The sequence below is a fragment of the Pterocles gutturalis genome, unplaced genomic scaffold (assembly GCF_000699245.1).
Source record: "Pterocles gutturalis isolate BGI_N339 unplaced genomic scaffold, ASM69924v1 scaffold1652, whole genome shotgun sequence".
NCBI classification, from domain to species: Eukaryota; Metazoa; Chordata; class Aves; order Pterocliformes; family Pteroclidae; genus Pterocles; species Pterocles gutturalis.
Genome location: NW_010107607.1, coordinates 64,675 through 78,866, shown reverse-complemented (window position 1 = coordinate 78,866; position 14,192 = coordinate 64,675). Strand labels below are relative to the sequence as shown.

The 14,192-nt window shown below is 37.6% G+C and overlaps 1 protein-coding gene across 1 annotated transcript in view; it reads left to right on the top strand.

Moving 5' to 3' along the window:
• The window catches only part of WHSC1 (Wolf-Hirschhorn syndrome candidate 1), a 58,547-nt gene that overhangs the window by 32,307 nt on the left and 12,048 nt on the right, over window positions 1–14,192 (top strand). The window contains exons 8-9 of the mRNA XM_010088145.1: window positions 841–965; window positions 13,888–14,019. Coding sequence (XP_010086447.1) covers window positions 841–965; window positions 13,888–14,019 — 257 coding nt within the window. The remainder of the gene's footprint in view (window positions 1–840; window positions 966–13,887; window positions 14,020–14,192) is intronic.

Below are 14,192 nucleotides of genomic sequence, written 5' to 3'. Positions count from 1 at the left end.
TTATGTTTGACTGAAATTGTGTATTGCTGATTTAGAGCAGCAGTTCACAAGTTCACCATTTGATGGCACCAAATTAAAGCTGTTGCCCTGTGATCTTGGCGAGCAGTGATACAAAGCCTCCCGCTCCAATTTGTCGTTGTGCATTAGCCCAATAAAACAAGTGCAGTGACCATCAATGCAATCAGTTACTATGTGATTTTAGTCCTTTTAACTGATGCTTGATGGGAAGCATTGTGGAGTGCGAGAGGGAATTCTAAATAACCTTGTACCAAAATCCAAAAGTCAGACTTGTTAATGATGCTCAAGTTTAAGGTAACTTCTGTAAGAGCATGTCTCTTTAGGTGTTATAATGATGTGCCGAAGATGAGTAACCTTCAGCAAGTTCTGCACAATGTAGAAGTGGTGATGTGCCATAGATAATGTCTGGTACCTGGCTCCTGTACAAAACTTTTCTCTTAAAAAAGTGCTAGTGGTACTCAGATTGTGATGGGATCACGTAGGCTTTCTAATGTTTATATGAGGAGATGACTATTACCTCTGCATTAAGAGGTCATAAGTCACAAGATATTTTGATTTTAATAGAAATGAGCTGAAAAGAATGGGGAAAACATTCCTTAGCCATTTGTAGTACATATTTGATTAACAGAAACGTCTTTATTTTTAAAATCAAGCCCAAACACATGGTTTCAGAAACTTCGTGTTCTCTCAGCCCTATGTAGGTGCCCAGAAGACCTACCTAAATCATTCCTTCCTTTATCTGAAGGAATATTTTAAATGGCTTCAGGGAGATAACGTTTTAAAGTTCCAAACTTCACTTTGTAAACCAAAATTATTTTACAGCAACGAAAAATCTGTCTGATGCATGTAAACCTCTGAAGAAGCGAAATCGGGCTTCAGCAGCAGAATCTTCAACTCTTGCTTTTAGCAAGAGTTCATCTCCTTCAGCTTCCTTAACTGAGAATGAGGTAAAAAAAAAGTGGTGTTTGCACACAGCCATTTGATTATAGAAATTTTCAGGTGTGAATCTTGTTTAAAAACAAAAATCAAAGGCGAATTCTCTTAACGTTGGTGCTCTAGACAAATTACGGTTTTGGCCTCTGTGAAACCTGTTAATGTGTGCATTGCAAATTCATTTATTGTAATACGAACGTCTGATTTGGGGACGTTGAGATATTATTGTGGTTTTTAATGTATTCACCAACAAAGTTTTAAAATTGTAACCTTCTATTAGAGGCAAAGTAAAATGCCAGTGTGTTCTGTATTTTCTTCTACAGACTTTATGTAAGTGTACTACGTTAGTTACATTATGTAACTCAATATTGTCATGTTGCCATAGCTTTTATATTGAAGCAAGTTTCCTAATCCTCTTGTTTGATCTAGAACTGGACAGTTTTCTGAGCAGAGCCCCTTTAAGCTCAAATTAGTTTTCAGGCTGTTTAAGTACTGTTTCTTTGTGATGCAAATAGCTTCATCCTCAGTAGAGTTAATCAGGCAGTGAAGGGTGTATCTTTTGATACTTACTAATCATAGTCTTAGCTCTGCATATTTGGATCTGTAATTCTTCTCAATTGACATACAATAAATGAAATGTATGTAGCAAAAGCGTATTCATACAATCCATTAAATGATTCCCCAAGTCATCTATACTATTGAAACCAATCAGCCAAAGAGTGGCAGCATGAGGGTGAAGTATGCATGCTGTTTTGCAGATGGATTCAGAAATGTAGTTGGTAGGATTTAGTAAAATATCCATAGACAAACAGCTTCAAGCAGTTTGTATTACAGAAGCTGTAGAGAAGCTACTCGCCTTCTGACAAGGGAGTAGGGCTTCCAGCTATGCTAGAGACTTTTTCGTCTCTCCTAACATACGCATGAGATGCTTAGACACTATAATGAATGCAGTTAAAATATCTAGACAGTGTTCAGTAAATGGTTTACCTTTGGGTGCGGAAAAAAGATTGCATGTTAATGGCTGTATATCTTACTGTAACTGGAAAAATATTTTAACAAAAAAAACACAACAATTTCTCCCCCTTGTACCCCAATAAAACAAGCAAAGGAAGTCCCACAGGAAGTAATTCCAAGGCAGCAGTCAAGTAAAGTAATACTTGCTCTCATTTTGTTCTCTCAGTTGAGAGACCCCCATCTATTGGCTTACCAGCTTCTGCTGTTTTGGCTTTACTGCTGGGACTTGCTGTGTAATGGCTGGTTGTGTTTGGGACCATCTATTCAGCCAGACCAGTTTAACGAACTACTGTCTTTTTGGTTCTAAATGCATCTCTAAATATTGTCATCTCAGGAGAAAGATTCTTCTACTTCTACCTAATGTGTTTATAAAATGAAATCTCCAGAAATCTTTCTCAACAAAAGGCTCGTTTTCATAGAATTTTGGGTTGTGACATAATGGTTCACGTGTTAAAAAAAAAAAAAAAAAAAAAAAGATATCGTTATATAGACCGAGATGGAAAATTTAAAACTTAGCTCTTAATTTACTCAGCTACTGCTAAGGAGCAAAAGATGTGAGAAAAATTAACATCATACACTGCTCGTAGAACACAGATACGCAGACTAGAAAGTGAATTGTTTTCAAGGGTTTTAAAGGTTTTAAAATATCGAAACAATCCCAATCAACATAACAGAAAATACACCCTGTCAAATAACAGATTGTGTGGGGCTGGTTGCAGGGGGGAGTAGATTAGTAGGCTAGATCCTTAGATGGTTTAAAGCTACACTGACCTGAACTTGTACCAACTAAGGATTGCTTCCTGTGATATTAGATATATTTTGCCTTTAAATAAAATTTTCAGGCAGGTGTTTCTGAACTTACTATTGATCTGTTCTGCAAAACAAGGAAAGATATAAATTCTGGATTGTGTGAGTGGCTTTAATTTTTTTTTCCTTTTGTATTCTTATTTAGCACTTGTCTAAATGGCTAAATGTGTGTGCCCTGAGAGTGTTCATCCAGAGAGAATCCTTTAAGAGCTTAAAAAATAAACACAGTCATGCAATGATGAAAGCCTTGCACAGCTAATTGAATAGGAAGTAATTCTTCTCAACATTAAATACATTTACTGATTAACATTTATAATTCTGTGTTCACTATAATACTTCTAAGTGTTGGCTTAGATGCTCTCTTAGATGCAAGATAGAAGAAATTCTGCATATTCCACTAGCACATTCACCTCCACAAGCAATACTAAGTGGATTCTGGCCTTTTTTTTTCTCCTTTCTTTTCCCTCCACACTATTTGTGGACAGCTGGTTCCAGAATGGAACCTGTATATGACTGTTATATGTCAAACAATGTTGCTAGCTGCACACCTCTTAAATGTCAGTACATTGCGGCTGAATTCTAGGAAAGGTGTGTTCAGTAGGAAGAGTGTGCTCAGCTTTTTCTTGTTTGAAAGATACATCTTATTTGACATTTAAAAAAAAAGAGTTTGGATGCTTTTTGTTGTTATTGGGGGTATTTTCTTAATGAGGTTTATTTGAAATATATAAAATTGGTTGAGGCCAATTTTAAAATTAGTAAGTTACTTTGGATATGTAATTTACAGGGGAGAGAGATGGGGGTGGAGGTGTGGACTTCTGCCTTAAGAGCAAACAAACATTTATAGACCTGACATATCAGAGATTAAAAGGTAGGCTTTCACTCCCGTTGAAAAATTGGGCTTTGAAGTTGTTTTAAGATGGATGGACAGAAGCAGTAAGGTGTTTATACATGAATGAGTAGATTTCATACCTGCATTTAATCTTGAAACAAAATACTTAATTTTACTTCCAGGCACTTGACATCAGTAGTCGTTTTCTCCAGTGCTTCATGTGAAATACAATTTTTTAAAAAAATCTAATTCTTAATGAGCAACTGGTAGGGCCAGATGTGAGAAAGATACTCAACACTTTGGAGTCTGCAAAAGCTCGGAGTAGTTTTTTACTGCCTATGTAAGACTTGGTGTAACCATCCAAAAGCTCATGATATTTGTGAGAAGAGATACAGGTTGTGTATTCTCATTTCATTTTTTACCTTGGCTCTCCACCCCCCAATAATGTAGTAGGTGCCAGTAGAGTGTAACCAGTATTTTTTTAATAAATAAAAAAGGCTTTACATTACTGCTGGATTATTGGCACGCCGTGTGTTTACATGAAACATATCTGCTTTAGCTTTTCAATCAATTTTTGTGGTTATTGGCTGGCTTCATTAAATTGGATGGATTTGTTGACAGCAGTTAAGTGTCATAGTATCCTGCAGAGTCTAAGTACTACTTCTGAACTTTGTCAATGAAACTGTAATTTTTTTCTAAGAGAGGACAAAATAAAGAACATATAATACACTAAATTCTTAGCTAGTCTGTCATTCATCATATCCTCATGAAGTATGAGCTGACCAGTAGATGGCAGTTTAAAGAAGCCCGTGAAAGACTTTGGAGGTGTTGCTTTTATCGTTAAGTTCCTTATATCTTCTCTAGAGGGAATTCTTTCTTCTTTCTGAAACATCCAGTGTCAAAATGAGCTCAGTTGCTGGTTGTAGCTACAACCTCTTGCATTTCCAAGGCCTAATAATGCAAGTTATAATAATGCAAGCCTTAAGTTTTGCTCTTTTTCTACATACTAAACAATATCTTTTTTTCTCATTACTGGTTTGAGGCAGATCATTTTTATTTGCATTTTTAATGGGTATTAGCATGTATACACAAAGGAGAAAGCGTGTACAATTCTTAAAAGGTAAGGTATTAGATTGAGAAGGCAGTCATGAGACATGTAAGACTTGCAACTAAAAAGGTTCGTCAGCTCCGTTTACCAAAGTCTAGTTTGTACTACAGTATACAATTAAAATATTATAGACATGCTTGCTGAAGGTAAAAATAACTGTCTTTGAGATCCTAAGAACAGGAAGGAAGAAAGGAATACGCGTTGTTTTAAACAAACTACTACTTAAAGAAAAAATAGTTGAAGTTAACCTTGCAGGTTGTTAAACAAAATCAGTGTGCTACTTGTGTTTCATTCTAGCTTCCTTCGAAGATAATTTTCTCTTCAAAACAGTACTTAAGGATAATTTAATATATAGTGCCACTTTAAATCCTCGGACTTAACAGACAGTTGTTTCCTGTGTTTTTTTCTGTATGCCTATAGATTTTTTTGTTTCCTGTTTCAAAGCACCAGAAAGCAGTCAGGGGTGTGTTTTTGTGGAACACTGCAAGTAATTGGACTTGTTTCTTGCTAAACCTCTGCTAAAGCCTCCAACAATTGAAATTACCTGCATTGCCCACCAGATCGTACAGTTTTGTTACAGTGCTTCTACTTTCACATGGAAAAAAGTTTAGGCTTGACTCTTGTTCTTTGGCAGCACGTTCTGTGTAGAAAATTAAGCTTCTTATGTAATTATTCTCACTTTGTGTACTACTTAGGCTTCAGAGTGCAGAGAATCTGTTTGTTGAATGTTTACGTGATACAGGTTTTTATTCCACATCCCCTACCAAAGTATAATGAGTATCTGTGGGCAATTTTATAATGTTTTAAAATGTTCTCCAGGTTTTAATTAACTTTCCAGGCAAATTCAGGAATGCATAATATCCTTATCTGAAACGTCTAACTCCTGCTAATAATAAAAATGAAACTTGTCCCAGGCCGTCTTTTTTTGCTATTATAGTACTGTGTACACTTGTGGCACTGCATACTTAAAGAATTTATCTAGTCTAGCAGTATGGGCCAAAATATCATTCTTCATTCAGTTCAGGAATTCTTATACTGAAATAAAGGAAATGTTAACTGTAACTCAATTGGCTCTGTCAGTTTTTCTGTCTCCGTGTGGGTGCACCATAGATTGTCTTTTGAATACAGTCTGATCTGTTGTTTGTATGTTGCTTATTGACTTGCTCTGACGTAAGTTAATGTTTAGATTTTAAAAAAATCCCAACCCTCTAGCCACTGAGATTTTGTTAATAAGAAAAAAAAAATGCAGTTGGGGTTTGTCTGTGGAAAGACTAAAGAATTTGCTTATCAGAACATGCATACTCCAGACTTTCTAGAGAAAGCTCTTAGCCAGACCAGACCACTTCCTCCTGGATGACTGTGGTACAGCAATCACGGACTCTAAAGTCGTGTCAGGAAGTCTGAGCTTGTAGCAGTGTCCTTGGTTTTAAGCAAAGTGGAACTTAATAGCCAACAGACTTCAGAAGTCATAGAAACATGCTTCTAAAGTGCTTATAACAAAGATGCGATATATCTGTTAAAGATAGCAGACAACCTGAGAGAGGATGCCACTTAAGCAACTGAGTGTCTTAAGACAACTCTGGGGGAGTGGTGGGTCCCTCTTTGTGAGACCTTGCTTCTATGGATCCTGCAGATCCTGCTGTGGAGGTGACTTGCCTACCAAGCCAAAAGCAGAAGGAAATTATTTTCTGCCATGCTTTGTTTTCATTTTATCTACCCCTAACTTTAAAATATGTATATATAGTGGATTTTATTTCCATTTGGTGTTCTACAGCTGGGATTATAAACCAAGAGATGCTCGAGTAAAACAAGGGAAAGTGTGAAAGGGTTAATTTTTTTGGCTCTGGAAAAATTTGCCCTTTAGATGCTTAAAAAAAATTTGCCCTTTTAGTGCTTAAGCACAACATGACAGAACACCACCGTTGTCTTGAATATGACTAAGAACGAAGCTTGTATTCTTCGTGCTTAAGAAGTGCTGTTAAGCAAGCATATGTGAGTAATATAAGAAGTGGTTTTTTTAAGACTGAATGAGTTAATAAAGCAAATTTTCTGAGGAAGAAGTTTTTAATGAAAGTTGCACTTTGGTAGCTAGAAAAGTCTGAAAAGGTGTGTGACTGGTGGTGTAGCAACTGTTGGAGGCCATTCCAGTGCGGGCACTGTAGATGCATAAATATTAGCAATTTTTTCACTGAAAATTTACAAATTTATTTTGAACCTTCAAATCCTGGGCAGGGAAAGCTTCTCCAGATTGGATCTAGGAGAGGAGAAGTCCTAGTGAAACTGATAAGCACAGAAGTGTAAGTGTTGTTCACTTAGTAGTTGCTAACACACAGTGAATAATATTTGAAACTTGCTTCTGCTCCATGAGGCATAAGTTTTTACCTTGACAAATACTGATGCTCGAGTCCTTTAGGACATCCTTTAGCTGGGAGGTACTTAAAGGGAAGAAAAGAAGACACCACAACCACCCTCTCCTCACCCCCATGATAGCACTGATGCTTTTATAGATCATCTTTTAAAAATGAAGACTTAATCCTAAGCCTAAAGCACATTTAATAGCCAGGTCAACAGCTGACGGAGGGCCAGTCTCAACAAGCAGAACATTGCATTTTATGTTCTTGCTATGGTAACTTCTTAAATTTTCAGGCTGAAGATTGGATGAGTGCAGCCATTTATTTTTCAGACCTAGAATTTCTGAACCTCTTTTTTTCCTTGGAATTGTAGCGTAATGGTTTTGCTGGCACTGGTGTTTACTATTTGATTTTGGAGCTGAAAGGAAAGAGAAAATTTTAAATGAAAAAAAAATTTTTTTTTTCCTCGAGTGAGTGGATGGAGCAAATGTCCACATAAGTATTTCACTTCATCCTCACCTGCTTCTTTGAAACACAGGATCATTTGAATTTTTAAATTCCAGGCTATCCTTTCTTGTATCATGTATCAGTATGGTGGGATGCCAGCTTGAGAGTATGTCAGTATCTCTCTTTTTTTTTAAAGTGAAATTTCAACCATCCAGATGTGGAGCTGACTATACCATTTGCAGAGTTCACCCATGTGATTCTCGAAACATGCAAGCTGAGTGCACATACCAGCTTGATGACAACTTTTTTTTTTTTTTTTTTTTTTTTTTTAAAGCCACAGGGAATGAAGAATTGGCTCGCATTTCTGCTGAGGTGTGTGGCTGAGACGGGAATCAGGTACCTGGTTGCAAAAAATGCTTAAAAAGTTGTTGTAGAATTGAACCAACATTTAGATATACTGAATGGTGTGAGAAGTGTTTCCTAAAGTTAGTGCTTCTCCATTCACTTCTGAATGCCTTAACTGATGGTGCAGTGAACTGTGCAGTTAACTGAAACTCAGTGTTGCAACTGAAGAAAGTCTTGAAGTAGGAAAAACATTTGAGAAGTGATTCTGTACACGATGTTTCTGTCAAATCATCTTCCTGCCCCTCCCCTTAATCTTTTTAGAGCACTTTAGTCAAAACACAAAATTAGGAATATAAATATATTATGAACTCACAAAATGCACATAGCTGACTCAATTCCTTTTAATACTCTTAGTGTCTTAAGTCTTATTTTAAATGTACAGTCGCACACATTTTCTCCTCTTTTCTTAGCCTGCCCAGCAGCCTCCATCAAAAACAAATTCTTCTTTACTCAACATCGTAATGAGAAGGAAGCTCCATTATTCCACAAACAGTCCTTGCATCTGTATGCAAATTGTATATCCCTTTTTGCAAAAATGGGGAAAAGTAGTTCAAGAAGCAGTAAAAACAAGTCAATCTCATTGTTACATTTGGCAATTAAACAATTACCCAGTCTTCAGTGGCAGTTGCTGGTGTAATCTGACTTCAGATGTCAAATATTGCAGTATGCAAAGCATCTTCATTCAGTTAAGAATTAATGCTGAAGATTGCTTTTATAAGCATTCTTATATAGTCTTTCTAAAAATAGGTTGATGTTTGTCTGAAAGAATCCATTAAACACTTGTTTTGGTTATTGTGAAGAGCAAATTTTAGCATATAGTTCAAAAGAAAATGAAAAATACTTTGGGGATACAAGCTCTTGATATACTGATTCCTGTACCGTTGTGGGTCTGAGTAACTTGCCCAAAAAAAGTTGAAATAATATAAGACGTATGATCAAAATGCCTTGAGATGAGTAGACCCAATTATTAAACTAATGACACATGGCCACAATTTGTATTGTTTCACAGGTAAAAATATAATACTAAACCCAAAGAATTTACAGAGATGCCAAAATTTTGTCCCAGTTTGACTCGATAACAAGTATTTTTCCAATAACAGAGCTGTAGAGAACTTGGAAAAATGCAGCAATGCGTCCTTACATGTTCCCTTCTAGTCTTATGTGTGTGAGTAGTGAAAAATAACTGAATACACGTGGGAAAGATTGCCTTGGGAGCCTGACAGTAAATTCGTTGCTTCTGTGAGCAGCTGTATTCTGAACTTTGTTAATCCCTGAAGTATGTTCTGGCCCAGCCCAAATGAAGAGCAAAGCTCCTCGTGAGTTGGTTTTTAGGCCAGTTTTTTCCCTTTCTCTCACTTGTGTACGCAGATGCATGGTTTCTGAAATCCCCCTCAGCTGCTCAGCGTTCAGGCAGCGCGGGGTGAAAGCCTCTGCAGGCGAGTACTCGCAGAACAATGTTGACCTTCAGTAATTGAAGGAAGTAGGAAGGAAAGCCTGACTGATGAGCAAAATGTAGTTTCATGGTGATTGCGGTGAAACAGAAGAAAGGTATCTTCCATGTTGCAGCATCGTTAATTGCTAGTGAGAAGTGGAAGTGATTATAGAGTTCAGGTACGATTTCATTGCAGAAACTTGTCCCTTGCTATAAAGCTGAAGTCAACAGCCTTGTCTTTTTTCCTGTAAATTTGCACTCTTAAAAATAGTAGTTTGACTTTATGAGAAAAAAGAAATTATTTAAAATGTAAACCAGAACAAAATAGCAAACCAGCAATTGCTACAAATTGCTAATTAACAGGTTTTGCCACTAATCTAAATGTTGATTACTTTGAACCTTGGCCTGTCGGAAGAGTTAATTATGTGCAATTTATTTTGCTAAGGAGATTACATTACAAAAGTAAGGACAAGACAAGCTCTGGCATGATCAGGAGGGAAAGGTTTATGTTTGTAACTTAACAATTAAAGAACCCCCCCCCCCAAAAAAAAAAAAAACACAAACAAACAAACAAAAAACTGCTGTTTTTTATTGAATGCTGTGATTTGGGCACTTGCATGTGAACTGTTACATCTCTCATTACGGAAAGCTGCGTTAACAAACCACAAAACCGTTACGTTCACTTTTAGAGGTGGCTGTGTTTCACGTCAGTGTGAACTGATTTACAGCAATCATCTTGTAAATCATCTTTAGTTAGTGCCTGTTTTAATCTAAAGGTATGTTTATTGGAAAACTCAACTGTCCCCTTGGTGAATCAGAACCTGTCAGTGCTGCTGCAGCTTGCCTGGAGTACAAATACAGTTTTCCCAACCATCTTGTGCTCCACTGTCATTAGGTTGTAAATCTTCTCCAAGAAACGTTAGATGAACGTTGCCTCAGCCTCTTCTATGGCCCTGAACAGGACGGGCACTCATTTTACTTCCCTGATATTTCCATCAGCTTTTTCAGGATAACTTCAGGAACTGAGTTGAATTCTGGCTCTCTTCGCAGAGGGAACCTTTCCCAGAAGATGGCTATATAGAGCCGAAGTTATTTGCAAAGGGAGATGGCTAGTAGAGGGTGTTTCGCCTTCTATAAAATATAAATAAAACGAGATAAAGGTCAAACTGAATTATCCTAAAGAAATGCTTCCCTCTCTTATACCGGGGAATCTGCCAGCCTCCCCTTTATTAGCCCCCTAAAATTAGCTGGTGTGAAAGCTCTTCACGTGATGGTGGAGTGGATGCAAGCTGTGCGTGAGTTACACATAACGTGGCTGTTGTGATGGCTAAACCTTTGCTCGTGAAGGATGAAGAGATGCGTTCTGCGGCAGCTTCTGAGTGTATTGATTCTTGGGAGTTGCAATGGCCATGAGCAGGTATCCAGGCTTGTCTGTGTAGTGCAAAACTAGTGATTTGTGAAGTGCGTGAGGTTCCTGACAGCCATAAAGGAGACATCTTGAAAGATACTCTCAGTCTGGCAGCCATACGGTTGATGAACTAGAGGTGTTTTGTTCCTGCTATGTGTGTTGGTATTCACGCTTGAAATCCGGCATTAATCTGTAGGCAGGTGTGAATTGCCAAGTTTTATCTTGAACGGGCTTGAGAGAATTTGGGTTTTGTGGTTGCATTTGTGATTTAGAGTTTGATTCTTGCCAGCGCTGCTCTGTTTTGGCTCAGTAACCGTTTAATTTAAATGAAGGGCGGCACATTCATTCTGACGCAGTAAAATCTCAGTTCTGTAGGAAAATGACTGTCAACCTGTGGTTCATAAATGGCTGGGATTTTGTGACCTATATCTAGGGGGGTTCTGAAAAACTGTCCTCTGCCAAAAGGTTACCTTTCCATATAAGGTCTGCATCTTTCATTTGAATATTTTATAAATATATAAACCAAAGGAAAGCTGGGAAACCATTGCTTTGAAACAAACCTCGTTCTCTTGTGACTGAAAATATTTGTCAGTGGGTGTGTTCTGTTTCTCTGCTCTGCCTTCAAAAGTAGTGAGCTGGGGGAAGAGGAGTGCTCTTGAGGTGTGCTGCTCAAGTGCTTTTTCTCGGGGTTTTAGGTGTACTTGGTGGTGTGGGGAAAAAGTGGGGGACAACCATAGTGTCAAGTTAACATGAGACCATTTGTTTGGCTTAGAACATAAAGTGGTTTGGTGGTGGTTTTTTTAGTAGAAAATAAATACAGATCTAAGACCTTCCAGCTTATTTTTTTCTTTTTTTTTTTTTTTTTCTTTTCTAACCATGACTAATTTTGGCTAGTTGAAACAGGAGGATAATGAAGTACTAAAGATGTTAGAGCAGTGCACTGCTTATACTAATTAATGTTTCTGTGGGAATAGTTTAAACAGAAATAAGCGTGCATGTAAGTTTACTTAAACCGTGAGGGAAAATGTTGTGTTTTTGCCCAGCTCCCACACTACCTTTCTTTATCTGCCCCTTGCCAGCAAGAACTGACTCAGACTCAAGAATGCACTCAGGTTGCGTTTGCAGTTTACTGTTTCGTGGCTCATTCCAGGGGATGGAGATTTACTGGTGCCTAAACAAAGCAATGGTTTTACATGCAGTTTCTTTTAACCACTTCTAAGAGGGTTGGGCAGAATCTCCAAATCACTCCAGTTATAGAAATATTAATAGATGAAGCATAGGTTTGGTAGTATGCATTTGCATGGAGGAGATGCATTTACACCCATGCAAGTAATCTGGAAAAAAACCCCTGCCCAACCAACAATGGCAATCTGATCCAATTTACAAAGTATTTTTGGACATGGTCAAGGAAAGCAAATGTTAATTGGAGGAATCCAAGTTAGCTGGCAGCAACGATGAAAAGTAATCGCTCAAAAGCAGTGTTTCTAAAGGGATTTGATAAAGGCTAATGCTAGGTCGGGTTCAGCTCTACATTTTTCTCTCTGATTTCAAAATAAATCACTTGAATAAATTTGCACATTACATGGAGATTGGCTGACACGGAGGGTTGCACATAGCTGTCTCCATTACTTAGTAAGGTGGGCCATTTGTAATAAAATGTGTTTTCATATAGATAAATATAAGATTGTATGTCTGAAAACAGAAAGCAAATTCTTCATATAAAAAGTGGGGTGTCTGTATCCCGACAAACAGCTATTGGCAAAATGATCTCGAGTGCTGCGGCAACTCACAGTGACTTTCAGTGCTGTACTGAAATGTCACAGGGAGATCCTGACACAGCAGAGCAGAAGCGGTGAAGAAGAGTAGCACATTGGTTTGCTTTGGATATTGTACTTATGAGACTTGTAATGGGCTATTGCCTCCAGTTCCCATGCCTGATTTTTCAACAAACTTTTCAAAGTATAGTTAAGGTTTAGGGAAAACCCACCAAAATTCTCTTGATGCTGGAAAAAATTCCTTAGGCAGAAAATTAGAAGGCGTTCTGGGCTTACCAAAAAGGATTGAAACAGGCTTAATTACAGCATGCTTCCACAGGAGGAAAATGTCCGGTTCCAAAAAGGTTCTAATATAGCTGAGATACCTGGAGAAAGCAACATCAACTGGGAGTTGCAGTTAAGACAGCTCAAAATGGGCATGAGGCAGTATTTTTGATGGTATGTGTGAATAACCATTAGAACAAGCTCAAAGAGAAGCAACAGGTTTCTTTTTCAATTGCAAGCGGTGATGCTCTCCTGGAGAATGTACTTAGCCAAATGCAACTCACTGACTATCATCTAGAAGCAACAAGATGAAATTCTGCATCTTCTGCTGTAGTGTTAACATAAGACAAGTGACTCATTTGTCCATTCCCTCCCCAAATTCTATTGAACTGAAAGCTGCCCTGTATTTTCCTTTCAATATGTGAACTGGTTGTTGATTTTTTTAAGTAAATTGTGAATATTTTTTAAAAATCTTACATCTTTAAAACATTAAATCTGTTATAAGATTTATCTATAACAGGGTTCTCTTGTGTAGCATTTTGAATTCATTGTTAGCTATAATGTTCCTCAAACATATTTAGAGAGCCACTTCCTTCTCTCCTCTTCTCCTCCTCTCCTCCCTCTCCATGCTCTTCCCACTTTCTTGGAGAATATTTGGGTCAGAGACTTTCATATGCAGCTTGAAGTTTACCGAGTTTCTTTCTAAAATTAACTGTTACTCTCTCATAAAACACTTATTCAAACTTCAGTCAAGGGATTTGAAGATATCCCTGTGTTGCTGGCTAGGCACTTCTAGATAACTATTACAGAACTGAGTATGAATAAAATACCATATTAAAAAGTTCTGGTGTTTTGTTTTGGCTGCTGTTGAGTTTGGTGAGGATGATTGTTATATAGTCCTTTTGATGAGACTTCCACAAATGCATACTCTGGTTTTAATCAACTTTTTTTTTTTAAAGGTGAGGGAAACAAACCTGAAAGAGTGTGCCTAAATCTGCTAATCTGAATTGCAGTTTGTTTGCTTCCTTCAGTTGATATTCTGTACAAAACTGATGATACATGGCTGCTTTCTCTAACATGTATGTTTAATCTTCAGATCTCCGATGGCCAAGGAGATGAGCGGTCAGAGTCTCCCTATGAAAGTGCTGATGAAACTCAGACTGAAGTGTCTATATCATCCAAAAAATCTGAGCGAGGAGCAGGAACAAAAAAAGAATATGTGTGTCAGGTGAGAGATGTTAGCTGGGGCAGTGAGCCATATTTTCTGAGGTTTCCTAGAAAAGGTCTTGTTAAATATGAAAATGGCAATATTGGGCCAGAAACAGATTTATCATGTGTGTCTGAGATGTCTGTTAGTGATGAGGGTGCCGTGGCAGTAAATGGAATTCTTCATTACTAATT